Source organism: Perissodus microlepis, chromosome 8, assembly GCF_051167445.1.
Source record: "Perissodus microlepis isolate ML-2025 ecotype Zambia chromosome 8, ASM5116744v1, whole genome shotgun sequence".
Classification (NCBI taxonomy): domain Eukaryota; kingdom Metazoa; phylum Chordata; class Actinopteri; order Cichliformes; family Cichlidae; genus Perissodus; species Perissodus microlepis.
The window spans coordinates 3,217,933-3,235,759 of NC_140468.1; the positions used below are offsets into that span (position 1 = coordinate 3,217,933).

The 17,827-nt window shown below is 39.1% G+C and overlaps 2 protein-coding genes and 1 pseudogene across 2 annotated transcripts; 2 read left to right on the plus strand and 1 right to left on the minus strand.

Moving 5' to 3' along the window:
- Positions 1-83: 83 nt before the first annotated feature.
- LOC146381109 (uncharacterized) lies at positions 84-4,070 on the plus strand. The gene is made up of 2 exons (XM_084937038.1): positions 84-370; positions 1,656-4,070. The coding sequence occupies exons 1-2, from the start codon at positions 259-261 to the stop codon at positions 2,912-2,914; spliced, it is 1,371 nt and encodes a 456-aa protein (XP_084793164.1). The 5' UTR covers positions 84-258; the 3' UTR covers positions 2,915-4,070.
- Positions 4,071-6,146: 2,076 nt separating this feature from the next.
- On the plus strand, positions 6,147-7,528 carry LOC146381110 (uncharacterized; annotated as a pseudogene).
- A 4,072-nt stretch (positions 7,529-11,600) lies between these two features.
- On the minus strand, positions 11,601-16,756 carry LOC146381111 (uncharacterized). Its single transcript, XM_084937039.1, has 2 exons — positions 16,579-16,756; positions 11,601-14,528 (listed from the first exon to the last, which is right to left on the minus strand). The coding sequence occupies exon 2, from the start codon at positions 14,490-14,492 to the stop codon at positions 13,140-13,142; it is 1,353 nt and encodes a 450-aa protein (XP_084793165.1). The 5' UTR covers positions 14,493-14,528; positions 16,579-16,756; the 3' UTR covers positions 11,601-13,139.
- Between the last annotated feature and the right edge of the window lie 1,071 nt (positions 16,757-17,827).

The window sequence follows — 17,827 nt, forward strand, 5'->3', positions numbered from 1 at the left end:
GAAAAATAATTAAATGTTTAAAAATACATTTTAAAAGTGGCTGTTATGTTTTTTTCCTATTAAAAAAAAAAGGTGCCTCCGCAAATGCCTGCCCAAAACACCCCAATAAATACATTTCACAACAACACTGAAAAATGAGCGCCCTGTCCAACTATTGATGAGGTCGTATAGAAGTGTGAATACACGGCCATCGATCTTCTGATCGAGTCGCCTGGTTCAATTCAAACGAGCTTACAGTTGATTTTAAAGACGAGAACAATGAATGAAGCGGATTATCGTCAACGTAACGGCATCGAGAGTCAGCCTTATGAACGAAAGCCGCAGATCAAACCGCATCAGCTGCAGGATGCTGATCTCAACCAAACTACCGGTGAGAAAATCACAGATTTAACGTGAGATGTTTCTCCGGAAGGAAACGGCTTCCTAGCTGCTAGCTCGTTGTACTGGTGGGCGAAATAAACTTTTCACCTACAAACCGGGCTTTTTAAATGATGTAAATCTGCCACAAATCGATGTTAAAACGGCTTAAAAACGGCGGAACCCATCGGTGGTCCTGTGTAGTACCCGGGCGTTTTAGACGGGGCACACAACAACAGCGTTAATATTGTAGTTCAGCGTAAGTAAAAGGGCGAAATTTGATTCAAGGTGTTTTAATGTCTAATATTTTTACTCATCTCAATAAATATAGATTTTAGTGAGATGGCTTTATGTAGGATAAAGCCAGCTCACTTATATATCCATCCATCCATCCATTGGCTTCCGCTTATCCTTTTCAGGGTTGGGGGGGGGTGCTGGAGCCTATCCCAGCTGTCATAGGGCGAGAGGCGGGGTACACCCTGGACAGGTCGCCAGTCTGTCGCAGGGCTAACACACAGGGATAGACAACCATTTGTACTCACACCTATGCAGTTTATTTGCTTAAACTGCCCTGTCCTGTTCTTAATAAACACCTGTTACTGTACCTACATTGTAATCAATTTAGTGCTTTTTGGCCACTTAAATTATCTTTATAGAACTGTTTGGTTGTATTTGGTGAAATTTCTGCTTCCCTTTTGGTCAGGTTGCTCCTGAAAACACAAAAAACATAATAAGAAATCATAATAAAAAGTAAAATAGAAAGTCACCTTGGTAAAAACTGATTTCAGTTTGTCCCTTCTGGCTCAAAATGACTTGATATTATTCACCAGAGACAGATTATACCCCAACAAGTCATTTGTTGCAACAGTGGCTCCTATTAAAAGCAGTAAGAGCAGCAAAAAGGTGGAAGATGAAAAAGGGAACTTTATTTTAAACAAAAGAAACAACAAGCTCTTAAGATGAATTTAGATTTTTTTTTTTACTGACATTTAGCTGGTGATAAGTTAGCAGATGATCACATGATTAGGGGCGGTGATGAAGGGGTTGCTGTATTTTTTTGTTGACCTCTATTTATTGTAATTGTTTCAAGGGCTTGTTTTGTTTTTGTTACTGTTTGCGGTGTTTTTTAATAACCTGTCTCATACAACAGTCACTATTCTAACCCTTTTTATTCACATTTTAATGACAGATTATTCTTGTTTTTATCTGTTATTTTTTTTATCTGTGTTTTATAAGGTTATTGTGTTGTGATATTTGTAAAATAAGTGCTCTCCAGGTGATGTCTCTGTGTGTTTCAGAGTTTCATGCTGATGTCCAACAGCTGTTGGTGATTAAAGAAGAGGTTCCCCCAGAATGGAGCCCCTCTGATGACCAGTGGTCCCAAGAGCCCTTGCGCATAAAGGAGGAGCGTGAGGAACTGTGCACCACTCAAACAGCAGAACACTTTAAAGGGCTGGAGGATGCTGATACCAGCAGGCTCCTGTTCACTGCTGCTCCTGTGAAAAGTGAAGATGGTGAAGAGAAACCTAATTCTTCAGAGCTTTACTGTCATCAAACGAGTAAACAAATAAAAACTGAGACTGATGGAGACAACTGTGGAGGACCAGAATCAGCCAGAAACCTTGATACAAAAAGTACTTTACAACCTAATGAAGTGGAAAATGATTCGGACTCCTCTGAGACTGAACTCAGTAACGATGGTGATGAATGGCAGGGACCTTTGTCAGATTTTAGACCTGAAACTGAAGACAATGACTGGGAGGCAAGCAGGTCACCTGAGTCAGGTGTAAATTGTCATGTGAGATGTGACACTACCAAAAAACCCTTTAGCTGCTCTGAGTGTGGAAAATGTTTTCTCCACAGGCAGTCTCTCCACAGACACATGAGAATCCACACTGGAGAGAAACCTTTTTGTTGTGCTGTTTGTGGCGAGAAATTTAGCAGGAAGACACATTTTAAGACGCACATGAGAGTTCACACAGGCGAAAAACCCTTTGATTGTGGTTTTTGTGGTAAAAGGTTCAGCCAGAAGTCAAATTTTAAGGAACACTTAAGAGTCCACACAGGAGAGACTCCATTTGGCTGTGATGCTTGCGGGAAAAGATTTAGAGTTAATTTTACTCTTAAAAGACACATGCGAATCCACACAGGAGAAAAACCGTTTGTTTGTGTTGACTGTGGAAAGACATTCAGTTCCAATACGCACCTTAAGACACACACGAGAGTCCACACGGGAGAGAAACCATTTAGCTGTGGTGTTTGCGGCGAGAGATTTGCACAGCAAGGGGTTCTGAAGAGTCACACACGAGTTCACACAGGAGAGAAACCTTTCGGTTGTGGTCTGTGTGGAAAGAGATTTAGACAGCAGAATACTCTCAAGAGACACATGAGCGTCCACACGGGAGAGAAGCCATTCTCCTGTGGCGTCTGCGGCGAAAGATATACCAGACAGGGAAGTTTGAAGAGACACATGAGTGTACACACAACTGCAGCTTCAACAACTGAATCACATGCCTGTCATTTTGTGCCTGAACATCTCGAACCTTTTGGGTTATAAACACTTGACTTCTGTAGCTGTTTTCTGGCCTTTGATGGACCAGGCGCCTTTCAGTCTGTCTCACTGATTTTTGATCGGATGTATAAACACTACATGACAATCTGTCTGCTGGCTGTGCTAAATATGAAGTACTAATTCTACTGAACAGTAATCTAAAGTTTTTATTACACATTTCTCATCACTAATGCATTATAAAGTAATACCTGCACAAAACCTAAAAAAAACAAGGACATGCAGAAATGATTATTTTTAGTAGATATTTTGAAGTATTTGCCCAATACAACGAAAAGTAGGTGAATGACAGCCTGTAGAGCACTTCACAGATGATGTTCTTGTGACTAGTATTTCTGATTTGTAGTTTGCTCTTCATGTGTAAAATATGCTGCTCTGTTGCCAGTAGACCTGTCTGTCTGTGCCTGGTGATATTGTCATGATCCTGAGTCCATGACTCAGTGATTTTGTGTTTGGTGTATTTATTGTTATTATTATTATTATTTGTGGGCTGTTTTGGGATGGTTTGTGTTTTGGGATTTTAGATACTGGGTTTCTGGGTTTGTGCTCCCTCTGTTGGTCCCTGGTGTTAGTGTTCCCCTGTCTCGTCAGGTTAATCAGGTCCAGCTGTGTCTCCCACCTGTGTGTGATTTCCCAGTGTCCCTCTGTGTATTTATAGTGTGTGTTTGCCTCTGTTCCTCGTCGCATCGTCTGTGTTCATCCTCTGTGTTCTCTGCATTACTCTGTGAATCCCCTGCGTGCTCTCCCTGCTGTCCTCCCTTCATGTTCAGGTTTGCTACTCTTTGGTTTAGTTTCTCCCAATTTAGTTCATCCTTAGTTCTGTTTTGCCATCCCCACTTTGTGTTCGGTATTATTAATAAACTGTCCTCACATCTTAATAAGTGCTGCAATTGAGTCCTCCTTCCACACTTCACACGGCTGCTACCCCAGTTGTGACAGTTATGCTGCAAACACTGCCCTCTTTATGTAAAAGTGCTCGTAGCTAGACTGGGCTGACTTATTGATCCTGATTGCAAATGTTAGTTTAATAAATCCTGCATATGCTGAGTTTTTTTTTTCCTCATAGTGCAGGCCTCTGGAATTTCAGTCTTGTTGCTTCCTTCACAATTAACTGTCTTAAAGATGGAATAAAAACTGTTTCTTCCAGCTGCTTCCTTATTTGCAGATTACCACACATTTAATTTTTTTACACTAATAATAATTGAACAATGTTTTGGGTTTGTTTGTGGTTATAGAGCATTAGCAGTATGAATAAGGATTTTTGTTTTTTAATTTGGATGATTTTTCATTGCACTTAAATGAGCACACTGGTTGTCTAACAGTGAGAGTCTAACAGTGGATCACAATCTAACAGTGAATAGAAAATACAATATGTATTTTCTATTTCTCTATTTTGCAGTTTATTTGCTTAAACTGTCCTCCACCCATAAGGTGTGTTTATAATAAAGCCTGAAATTAAAGTTTAGTGAAATGCACGTCTATTACCAGGTCAACAGGGGTCACCATCAGCCCCAATAACAGTCCAGGAAAGGCGATAGAGTCCAAAGAAGACAGAAACTGTGGATCTACAAATATGAACATCTAGATGTCTGAAACTGTACATATACAGTATTTTTCAAATAACATAGTTCTTGCAAATATAAGAGATGATGTTAAAATGGCTGGCTTTAAAGAATAATTCTGGTTGGATTTTGAATGTTATTAATTTTTATTTTTGTTTGTATGACAACAAACACATCTCTTCTTTCTGTTTACATTAATACTCATGTAAAACACCTACAGTGAATCTAGATATTGCCACACAAAGATTCAATGAAAAAGATGAGAACTTGGCAGTGTGACATTACAGGGTGTGGTGGCTGACCACGTAACACGTTGCCAACACACTTCTGACTAATAACTAATAATAGCAGACCTCCTCTGGCAGGAAAAACATCAGCAATTTAAACATCAAAATGTGAAATTACTCGAGTGCAAGGCAGTTTGCTGATATGTTGTTTTCCTTTTCATTGTATTTATATATGCTGATTAAGATACACTTCTGGGGCCTATACTACAAAACACCCTGAGTTTACCCAGGATATCTTTTCCTTATCTGGCCTGCAGTCAGACTAAGAGGTCATACAAAAGTGGTTATCAGCTTGATAAGTAAGCACAGGGTTTCTTAATCTCGCTGAGTAGGTAAAAGAGGCAGAGTTGCTGCTTTTGACCAATCAGAAACCTGAAGAGGTCTAGTGTTTTTTTTTATAAAGTAAGGTAGAATTATAATATTAGATGTATTAGACGCATGTGTTTTGTCATTTGTGTTTTAATTATTAGTAAAGTGTGAAAAGAAAATCACTTTCCAGTAATAAAAGAAGTTATATGAAGTGAATTTGTCATTAGGACAAAATAGAGATTTTTTTTTAAAGGCAAGAAAAAATACAGCGTGTGTAATTTAACAAACGTGTCACTAAACGTGTTTTAGGAGCATGAAAAAAAAGCTGGAATAAAGAAGCTCTTAAGAGTCAGTGTGTTTGTAGATTCTCATCAGAGGAAGACGAAGTCTTCAGATGCTCTTCAAAAAATCTTTAGAACTTCTTACTATTTTTTGCTATTATTATTATTTGCTATTGTCTATATTCCATTTTTGGAAGTAATAATAACAATGATCATAATCATAATAAACTTTATTGATGTAGTACATTTCAAGAGCTGAGTTTTACAGCAATAAAACATTTAAGAAAAGTTAAATGTGAAACAGCAGTAGGTAGGAAAATACTGGCAGTGCAGTGAGATTAAAACTGAGGAATAAAATTAAAAATCCCAAACAGATAAAGCAAATATAAACCAGCCTCGCTTCGTAGCAAGGCTTATATTCAGAATCAGCAAATCACCATGATGGGCTGCCATGTGGGATACAAGTACAACAGCCCCTGCTGACCCTGAAGTGCTGCAACTAAAATAAACTAAATCTCTTCACTGATTAAAACAACATCTAACATCAACTTTAAGATTCTTGTTTCTTCTAGAAGATAGTAGCAATCTGTCCTTTATACAGATCTATAAAAGGATGTTGTTTGTCTTTGTCCCCTTGTTTTAATAAAAATAAAAAGAAGATACTTTTAACTGGAAACATAAAACACAAAAATCGAAAAACACTTATTTCAGAACACCTCTGTATGCATTGCTTATCATGGCTATTAAAAACATAATATATTGGCTCTTTTAACCAAGGTTACAGTCCATAATGTGCATGCGTGTTTCATCGGTGCCTGCAGATGTTCAGCAGCTGCTGGTGATTAAAGAAGAGGTTCCATGGAGCCCGAGTCTGGACCAGTAGGAAGCAGAGCATCTCTACATAAAGGAGGAACAGCGGAAACTCTGCAGAAGTCAGGAGGGAGACCTGGAGGAGACCAATATCACCAACTTCCTTGTAAAGAGTGAAGATGATGAAAAGAAATTTATGTCCTTGGAGCTTCAGCCAAGCCAAACTGAACACATCTCAGAGGCTGAAGCTCCAAACAGCAACTCAGCCAAAGGGAGGAATCCAGAAGAGGATGGAGGTATACAGCTGTCAGATGCTAAGTTACACACTGTGGAGAAACCATTTGGTTGTGACAGCTGTGGTAAAGCATTTAGTTGCAATATGCATCTCATAAGGCACATGAGAGTCCACACAGGAGAGAGACCTTTTGTTTGTGACATTTGTGGTGAAAGATTTACACAACAGGAGGTTCTGAAGAGACACACGATAGTTCACACGGGAGAGAAACCGTTTGGTTGTGACATTTGTGGCAAAACATTTAGACATCAGAATACTCTTAAGAGACACACCAAACCATTTGAGTGTTCTTTTTGTGGTCAAAAGTTTAGCCAAAAGACTCATCTCAAACAACACGTTAGAGTTCACACAGGAGAGAAACCATTTGGCTGTAACGACTGCGGTAAAATGTTTCGTCGCCATGCGCATCTCAAGAGGCACACGAGCGTCCACACCGGAGAGAAACCATTTAGCTGTGGAGTTTGTAGCGAAAGATTCACCAGACAGGTAAATCTGAAAAGACATATGAGGGTCCATACGTGATAGAATTTTGTTTGTTTATTTGTTTTTTAACAACATAACATAGTATTCTTCTATATTTGTTACAAATTCAGAAATACAATGAGAGCTGGATTAGGTGTCAGTGAATAGAACCACCTTAGAGAGTAAAAGGTGAAACTTCATCATCAAGGGTCAGACTTTTCTCGCCGGGATCAGCATTTAGGACCAGGTTTTTTGAAATACTGTGCTTTAAAAAAAAACTAAGGTGGAGTTATTTGGCAACTGGAGTAATAAACATGTTGACACACACCAAAGACAGCTTTTCAGGAGAACCACCTCATACCACCTGTGAAGCATGGCGGTGGACATTTTATGATTCAGGGTCATCATCACTGTACGTGTTCAGAGGATGTGATTTCATCCAAGTTAGTTAAACAGGAGTTTAATGATGGTCCTGATCACACTATTAAACCCCACAGGTGATGCTTTAAAAATGCAGAAATTGTGGCTTCAAAGCCCAGATGCAGTTTGGAGAGTTTTGTTTAAGAGAGTGGTAAAATGCTTTTTTGCAGGCTGATGTAAGATGCTAACAGCAACAAGAAAGAAATTACTTCCTTTAAACTACTGTCTGAGAATAATTATGTCCTTATTTTTGCACAAACTGCTGTTTTGTGGCTGAATAAATGACCGGAAAAGCTGGTTGTGGTGTTGCACTCTTTGTCTGTAACAACACCGTGCAGTGATTCATTGACGTGTGTCAAGAGACATGAAAATGCAGTTTATTAGCAAGAACAGAGTTTGTACAATTCTAAAAAGCTTGAAAGTTGATATTTAGTGTGATGATGGGTGTCTTTGTTCTTCAGCACACTCTGAACTCTCTGAGGAAGCTTCCTGTTATTTTTAAGTAGTCTTCAGGAATCGTTCTCCAGCCTTTGCTGGAATATTTTATGCTTATCAGTCTGTTTTTTCTTTGGTGGGGTTTTGACAGGCTGCTAATAACAAAGTACCTGAAAATACTATTTAAAAGCACTTTTCTGTTTTACTGGAGCACTCCAAGCACTTTATAAGTTGTCTTTTTATGCTTGAATGACTCATAGGCCAGTGTTAAGTGGCTTAACAAACAAAAAAGGAAAAGCATTTTTAAAAAATTGTCAAGTACAAGGACTGGACTGTCCAAAGGAAAACTTTCAAAACCTGGAGAAGTATTGCTCAAGAGCAGTTTTTTTTTTTTTTTTTTTTGTTTTTTTTTTAATTCACAGAAAGTTAAACTCATTGGAAACAAAATAAAAAGACATGAAAGTGGCTCAAGACTTTTGCACACTATTATATGTCTTTAGTATGATTATTATGTATATTGACTGTGCATATACTTTGTTTTGAACATGTTAAGTTAGTGATGGCGTGATGAACTTAAAGACGTTCCGAGTCATGAAGGCGCAGCGACTTACAAAAATGGATGTGATTGTACTTCTCTGAATGCTCGTATGTTGTTCTCCATATAATCAAAACTGCTGAACACATAATCTGGTCAACAGCAGAGTTTTATTGTGTTCCACCCCAGTTTGCAGCTGGGATAGAGTGTGATAAATGTGGGAGCACACAGGCGTAGGTGCTCAAAATGTGACAATGCTGCAACCTTGTGCTCCTCCTCAAACAAAGGAGCAAATATGAGCCCTGCTGTTGGATTCATGTCCTTCTACAGCACTGCCCAGCACTTTTCTTGTAATGGCTTTGTGAGTTTGTGCTGGGAGACACCATGATAGCACGTGTGGATGTGCCATCCTGGAGGAGCTGCAGGCACCGTCTGATGCTGCCAGCATGACAAAATATTTGTGGCAAAATAGTGACTGTTTTCCCACCTTGATTAATGTAGCTCACTGTTTGATTTGACAAAGTTTTTATGCTGGATGCCCTTTGTGATGCAATTTGTCACAAATTTATCCGTGCCTGGGACAAATATGGATAAATGGAGGTGTAAAAAAAAAAAAAAGAAGATTTGCATAAAAATTTTTTATCAAAATAAATCATTTTTCTAAACAGATTATTTTTAAATATCAAAACTTTGAATCACTTTTTCAAATGAATAAAACTTTTGACCCCGATTTAGCTCCATGGACTGAGTCATTTGTTTCTTTGATTTTTGGTGATTATTCTGTTATTATTTATATTTTCATATTTATTATTCTAGCCTCCTCTAGTGTCTGTTTGTATCTTGTTTAACATCCTGAGACCCGAACTCTTCCACAGAATGCATTTTTAATTTCTCTTTGATATTTGGGCTGATTGGGACCTGATGAATGTAAAAGCAAAGAATTACCAGATTTGTTTTTTTTTTTTTTACCTAATTTTTGTTTCTAAGAAAAATAAGAGCCACATATGAGGATATTCGTTTAAAATTTCGATAGAACAGTAGCAGTATAATGTCCTCGTAAGTGGATATCAGGCCCTTGTAGAGCAAAATTGAGTATTTTGGTCTAAATAACCCAAAATGTGATTACCTCATATGTGGACGCCAGGTCCTAGGAGGTTAACTCTTCTTTTGATAGTCATTTGTATAGTTGTATAGTTTTCCTTCCTCTTAATCATTAGCTTAATTAATGTAAGCTGTTCCTTGGATTCCCTTCACTGGGCACGAATAGCCTGTTTCCTTTCGAGCATTTACAGGGAGTGCAGAATTATTAGGCAAATGAGTATTTTGTCCACATCATCCTCTTCATGCATGTTGTCTTACTCCAAGCTGTATAGGCTCGAAAGCCTACTACCAATTAAGCATATTAGGTGATGTGCATCTCTGTAATGAGAAGGGGTGTGGTCTAATGACATCAACACTGTATATCAGGTGTGCATAATTATTAGGCAACTTCCTTTCCTTTGGCAAAATGGGTCAAAAGAAGGACTTGACAGGCTCAGAAAAGTCAAAAATAGTGAGATATCTTGCAGAGGGATGCAGCAGTCTCAAAATTGCAAAGCTTCTGAAGCGTGATCATCGAACAATCAAGCGTTTCATTCAAAATAGTCAACAGGGTCGCAAGAAGCGTGTGGAAAAACCAAGGCGCAAAATAACTGCCCATGAACTGAGAAAAGTCAAGCGTGCAGCTGCCAAGATGCCACTTGCCACCAGTTTGGCCATATTTCAGAGCTGCAACATCACTGGAGTGCCCAAAAGCACAAGGTGTGCAATACTCAGAGACATGGCCAAGGTAAGAAAGGCTGAAAGACGACCACCACTGAACAAGACACACAAGCTGAAACGTCAAGACTGGGCCAAGAAATATCTCAAGACTGGTTTTTCTAAGGTTTTATGGACTGATGAAATGAGAGTGAGTCTTGATGGGCCAGATGGATGGGCCCGTGGCTGGATTGGTAAAGGGCAGAGAGCTCCAGTCCGACTCAGACGCCAGCAAGGTGGAGGTGGAGTACTGGTTTGGGCTGGTATCATCAAAGATGAGCTTGTGGGGCCTTTTCGGGTTGAGGATGGAGTCAAGCTCAACTCCCAGTCCTACTGCCAGTTTCTGGAAGACACCTTCAAGCAGTGGTACAGGAAGAAGTCTGCATCCTTCAAGAAAAACATGATTTTCATGCAGGACAATGCTCCATCACACGCGTCCAAGTACTCCACAGCGTGGCTGGCAAGAAAGGGTATAAAAGAAGAAAAACTAATGACATGGCCTCCTTGTTCACCTGATCTGAACCCCATTGAGAACCTGTGGTCTATCATCAAATGTGAGATTTACAAGGAGGGAAAACAGTACACCTCTCTGAACAGTGTCTGGGAGGCTGTGGTTGCTGCTGCACGCAATGTTGATGGTGAACAGATCAAAACACTGACAGAATCCATGGATGGCAGGCTTTTGAGTGTCCTTGCAAAGAAAGGTGGCTATATTGGTCGCTGATTTGTTTTTGTTTTGTTTTTGAATGTCAGAAATGTATATTTGTGAATGTGGAGATGTTATATTGGTGTCACTGGTAAAAATAAATAATTGAAATGGGTATATATTTGTTTTTGTTAAGTTGCCTAATAATTATGCACAGTAATAGTCACCTGCACACACAGATATCCCCCTAAAACAGCTAAAACTAAAAACAAACTAAAAACTACTTCCAAAAACATTCAGCTTTGATATTAATGAGTTTTTTGGGTTCATTGAGAACATGGTTGTTGTTCAATAATAAAATTATTCCTCAAAAATACAACTTGCCTAATAATTCTGCACTCCCTGTATAGTTTTAATTTTTGACCTAACTAAACTTTAGCTTTAGTTAGGTCAAAAGCTTCTTTTTGCCCACCTGTGCCACGTGGAACATGTATTCATCTTTATGTGTGGTTTTATAACTTTTAAGTGCTTTGCAAATATTTGATATTATTACATCCAATGAAGGTTATATGACTTGACCTCACATGCTGATAAACTTGTTAAAACAACATCCGGGTAGCGTTGGAAAATGTTAACAAGCTCCTCCAGTCTCTAGGCTACAGGATTTTGAGTTCTGCCAATATTTTGCACTTACCTTTAAGATCTAACTAGTCCCAATGACAGCTTTAATTAAAAAAACCAAAAACAATCCAGCTGTTTTGTTGAGGACAGTCTCACCAAAACACTGAAGAAGAAGAATCACATCCTGTTACTGTAACAAAAAGGTAAGTCTGAGAACATTCTGATGCGTTACAGGAACACACCTTTAATAAAACACTTTGAGAGACAACATGCAAATACAGCAGTACATGTAGTAGTGTTCTCGTCAACAGGCAGCGGAATCTGAAAGTCATTTACATTACAGTACATACATTTTACAAACAGGATTGGCTGAAATGTATATTACATTACAAAGTAGTATTTTTCAGTGAACCTGCCAGTAGCACATAGTAAAAGAAAAAAAACATTCGTTTAGTGATGCTACATAGGAACTAGGGTTGGGCGATATGTAAAAATTTTCCAACCGGCAATCGTCAGTCCAACAATCGCAGATGGGCCATATATTCATGCATGCGCAGACGTCTTGATGGGCAGGGCTATGTAATCATGCACGTTTACACCACAGAAGAAGTTCAAACATGGATGAACTAATTTCCAAAAAAACAAAACAAAAAAACGCTGTCAGCGTTAACGCGGCTTAAACGCGGTCATCACGATTAAAATTTTTAACGCTCTCGACCCATCTGGAGTGCAGAATGAACAAAATTAGGACAAACTGCCGAAATGCGTTGACAGAGACATTTCAGGGATTTTGACTCAGTCTGTGCTCCAGATGGGTTAATTGTTAATCGCGTTAGTCATGATGAAGGAGTGTTAACGCTGACAGCACTAAAAAATTAAAAGTTGCCAATTTGGGATTTCTTTGGCTTTAAACCAGATGAAAGAGGTAAACCTAAGGATGTAACCAAAGCGGTGTGCCGCTTGTGCAGACGTATAGTTCGAGCAAAGTACTCAAACACGACTAACTTGCATGAGCATGCAAGTGTTCACAATCTGGCTGAGTATGCTAGGCTATCAACAGCTTCTGCAGCCGCATCAACAAGCACTTGGGCGCCCTCTGAGGTGGGGGCATTTGCTCGCAGATGAAAGAGGGTGCTGTTAAAACAGCGTTATTTTTTTTCTTCTGTTGACTGCTTCTATTAGCTCCATCATTATTAGCAAACTTACTCTTGGGCAAACAAATAAATAAATCGCTCTTGTAAAACTAGTTGATATATTCGTCCAATTGCCCAACCCTAATAGGGACTACCATAATAATCGACCATAACAGTTTTTAAATGATGTTTTCTGTTCAGATTAGTTTCATTCAGACTCACTGCTTAAACATCAAAACACATTATAAAAAAGTCTTTGTACGAGCACAAGTATTGGTGTGGACTGACATACAACAGAGCCCAACAGAGAGTTAATACATAGCGCAGGCTTAAATTAAGTGTTTTTAGTAACAGTACAGTTGTTTTCTACTTGAGTTCTTTAAATAACAAAACCTGAGGTTAGCTTAGGGAAACTAAAGAAGCCTCAGCATTAGTATTTCATTAAACATCCAGCAGATGAAGCAAATGTCATTTTGTTTAAAATATTCTGAACTACGCACTAAAGAAAGCTTAAAAAACGTAAACGTTACAGGACAATAGAAAAAAATGCTGTGGTTCTTGCAGACTTGCCTCCACATGACAAATAATCTCTTACAACAAACCGAGCAGCCTTGACGTTTTCATTCTGCGTGGACTCTCATGTGTGAGTTAAGATGCGTCTTACGATTAAATCTCTTGCCGCATTTGTTGCAGTGAAAGGGTTTCTCTCCCGTGTGGAGCCTCATGTGCTCCTTAAGATGCGTCTTTTGGTTGAACCTCTGGCCGCACTCGTCGCATCCGAACGGTTTCTCTCCCGTGTGGACTCTCAAGTGAGTCTTAAGATCTGTGTTTCGGTAAAACCTTTTACCGCAGTCCTTGCAACCGAAAGGTTTCTCTCCAGTGTGGACTCTCATGTGAGTCTTAAGGTGCGTCTTTCGTTTAAACGTTTTATCACAGTCACTACATTGAAAGGGTTTCTCTCCTGTGTGCACTCGCATGTGTGCCTTAAGATGCGTCTGCTGGTTAAACCTTTGCCCACAGTCTTCGCAGGCTAGCGGTTTCTCTCCGGTGTGGACTCGCATGTGAGTTGTCAGATTTCCCTGCTGGCTGAACCTTTTACCGCACTCCTCACAAACAAACGGCTTCTCTCCGGTGTGAATTCTCATGTGCGTCTTAAGGTGTATCTTTTGGTTGAATCTCTGTCCACAGCTACTACAGCTAAAGGGTTTCTCACCTGTGTGGACCCTCATGTGTGTCCTCAGATCTGACGTTCGGTTAAATCCTTTACCGCAATAGTCGCAACTGAATGCCTTCCCCCCGTTGTGCATTTTCTTGTGCCTCTTAAATTCTGATTTTCGGTAAAATACTTCACTACACAACTCGCAGATAAACTGTTTCACACCTGTTGGGGCCACCACCTGGGAATCTACGTTTTGCTTTACCTCGCAGCTGTTATCAACCAAACAGCTGGAAGGAGTTTGTCCTGAATGGCATGTCAGTTGTTTCTGAAGACACTGCTTGTAGATAAACTGCTGACCCCACAAAGTGCAGCTTAAGAATTTTTTTGCCGCATTACAGTCCACATCCATATTTAAGTCTGACTCCAGTGCGCTGCCCTCCTTCCAGCCGCCATCGCTGTCTTCGTTTTCAGGTCCAGACTCATCAGTAGTCTCAGAATAGTCTGAAGCCTTTTCATCAGCATCAGGTTTAAACTCACTTTGAAGATCCGGGTCACTGCTCGGTTCTGGTCCATCGCTCTCAGGCTCTGTATCTCTGTTGTCCTCAGCTTGGCTTTGATGAAAGGGTAAGAACTGAGGTTTTTCTTCATCATCTTCAGTTTTCACAGGAACTGCAGTGATTATGACCTTAATGATATCCGCCTCCTCCAGACCACTACTCTGCTGTTCCTCGTGGCTGGTCAAGATTTCCTCCTGTTCCTCCTTTATGTGGAGGGTCTCCGGGTTCATGCTGGTCCAGACTGGGGTTTCACTCATGAGGAACTTCTTTAATCACCGACAGCTATTAAACATCTGCAGGAAAAACAGGAACAAGTTAGGGATGTAACTGTGTCGACAGTTAAATCCAGCTGAAGAGCAGATTCTCAGCTGTAATTCAACAGGCTGAACAAAAATGTAGCATTAACCATAAAAAAGTAAAGCCAATTTTATGCAGAACACTTTTATTCCTTTTGTTTTTCTTATTTTTTTAATGAATGGCCGATAGGCAAACTAAGGCTAGATTTTCTACATTACGTCTTAAGAAACGCCCCTGAATGCAATATGATGCTTATGCTTCTTTCCCTGCACATCAATTTTGAAGGCTTTTTCACTTTTCCTAACACTGATGATCAGGATAAACAGCAGCAGATTAGAATCAAGCATAACATTTGTACATTTTCTAAATCATCAAATTAATACACACAGTTTCCTGTAACAAAGCAAGTCACAGTTTTCACTTTAGTCAGTGATTTTAGTAAAGCACGGCTTAACAAATTGCACACATAAAACATGCTGTAAAGAAAAGAATCAGTGAAAATGTGGTGATTCCAGCTGATTTAAATCAAACCTGCTCGCTCCTAGCAGTTTTAGTTTTTATTCTATCAGCTTCAGACTCATTTGAGAGTACAGATTAAATATAAAAACGGACTTCAAGCATAGGCTCAGTCTACGTACAAATTTAATATGAGAACAGCAAGTACAGTTTACATGGCCTGTTTTAGGATCATGCCAGTAAAACAATGAAATTGTAAAACTGTTTGCTACCAACAGGAAAAAAAAAACAGGCAAGAAATAAAATTGCATTTATTTCTTTAGAACCTTCTACTGTTCACACACAGAGGTCCAAGGGATCTTCCAGGAATGATGACGCTATTTCATGGTGAATTGATTGGTCAGTAGACAGAGATTTCATACGTGCTGATCTCTAATCTGGAGGGTTAGGGGTATGAAATACAAAATCCTGCTTTGTGTTACCTGCTGCAGACCTCTGGGGAATCAGTGGGAGGGTCTAAAGATTTTCAGTAGCTTCTAAAGTCTTTGTGTTTCCCTGATGCGCATCAGTAATAAAAATAGATCCTCAACAGCAAACAATTTTATTGTTCTATAAGCATCATCTGATCTTAACCTACACTTTACTTGCTTGTACATAAGCCTATGTTTGAATTCTGTTTTTATATAATATTCTTTACTCTCAAACCCTAAACAGCACCAAATCTGCAGCCAGCAGAATAAAAACAAATTGTTGGGAGCAAGTTATGTTCAGAGTTTCAGTTTAAAATAATGTGGAAGTGCCATGTTTTTATACCTTTATAAAAAGATGAATATTTTACACTGCTGGAAACACAGAGTACAAACTAGGAATAAACTAGGCTAAATCACCAGATTAATGACTTCTTGTCCTTTATAGAGAAGTCCTGCAATATCCTTGGATATGTAATAAGTTCTGAGGTGCCATTTTTCTTAATTTGTTTGTATTTTCATATGTTTATTAATAATCGTTAAAGTACGATAATATTGGATAATACTGGATTTGCTGCAGTCTAAAAAAAAAAAAAAAACAAAATCATGATTTTGGGGGGGGGGGGGATCGGCCTCAACAGGATGTCAATGTTTCTGCACTTCCGGTTCAGACAAAGAGCTGGAAACCGTCCGACTCGCCAGCTGCTCTCTTCCCCCCTGTGGCTGCGGCCTGCAATTCAGGCTCAGCTCATCTAATTCGGGCCTATATAATCCACAAAAGCGCCCAAATACTGCGTTTCATCGCGGTTTTTGTCACAGACTGAATAAAAAAAGATTTTTTACTGTAAAAATAACTTGGCTGTGTGCGCGCTGTAAACCGTCCGGGTATCCGCTTCAATCCTCGCTATTGGGTTCCGCCTTTTTCATTCGCGTTAATCCTTCATTATTAACTAATAAATAGCCAAACTATGATCTTTTGTCATTTGTGTGCCGTTTGGGATTGACAAGAGATGAGATGCTCCGTTTTTGTGTAACTCGTTTCTTCATCCACCCCCTACGATGAGCTAGCAGCTAGCCATTTCCTCCCGGAGAGTCACTGCGCGTTAAATCTGATTTTTCTTACCAGCGATCTCGTTTTTAATCGATCTCCTGGTGCTGATAGACTTCGAGGGGTTTAATTTCTGGGTTTAATTCAAAAGACCGTCTCAGTGTTGCGGTATTGAAGATCCACTTCGTTTATTGTCTCCTTTTTGCTGCTCTTCTTTGGTGAACAGTGCACGGGGAGCTGACTTCAGGTGCGTTAGCACCACCTTCTGGATTGGAGTATGAACTGAAACCTTTGGCGCCGGTTAAAAGGCGTACAAGTGGGATGGTATGTCACTCAGTATGACAAAAAATATCTTGAAGTAAAAGTTCATTTAAAATAACGATAACCTCAAATATAAATGAATGTAAATTTAAATAAAACATATTAAACAATTATTTAAAGATTATTTCAAATTCAGTATAAGAGCATCAGACTGGTCCAGACTGAGATCATACCAAGCCTGTTATGGTTCTTGGGACTTATTTTGGCCATGCATAGTCTAAATACAGAATGCAGAGGTGAAATGAGTAAATTTAAAACAGTGGCATGTGCCAGACTCATGGTTTCATTATGTGACCAAATCTCACCACATACGTCTGGCTCGGTGCTTCCTGCCTACCTAGATCTCTGATAAAGATAAACATGATATAGATCACATGCTTTACTTGTGCATGAACAAGTAAACTATAAATATGGCTTAAAGGCAGGGGATATTTCTTATGAATTGGAGAAAACATTCTTTCATTTTTAAGCTGATGGCTTTGTGCCAAACGAATGCATTTACACATCATGTGTTGACACACAGCTATTCTCAATGCATATCAGCAAGGTGGCATAGCACATTTAGAGGCCCTATGTCATATCAGATCTTAAGTTAAAGAATAGATATCTTTCTCACAAGAGAGATGTGTAATTTAGTTTAAAAGACTTGTTTCAAAAAGTTGGAAACAATCATTCAGTGCCTGTTGGGGCACAAATTTCTGGCTGTCATGCAGCCAAAATCAGCATAATTCTAATTTATATTCCAAAAGATTTAGGATCAAAATAAAGAAACAGTGTTCATTATGCAGAATCATGATATTATGCATTAATTAATATTTAATTTTGAATGTTTATAGAGCTAATATATTTTGGTACTTAGAATTTTGGAGATTTTAGGATAGAAGTAACTAAAGCTTTAAAATAAATGTTACGGCGTACAAAATTTAGTGGAGAAAACAGAACAACATGGAAAAGGTGGTGCAAGACTCCTGATGAAGGTTTCTTCCTGTTAAAAGGAGTTTTT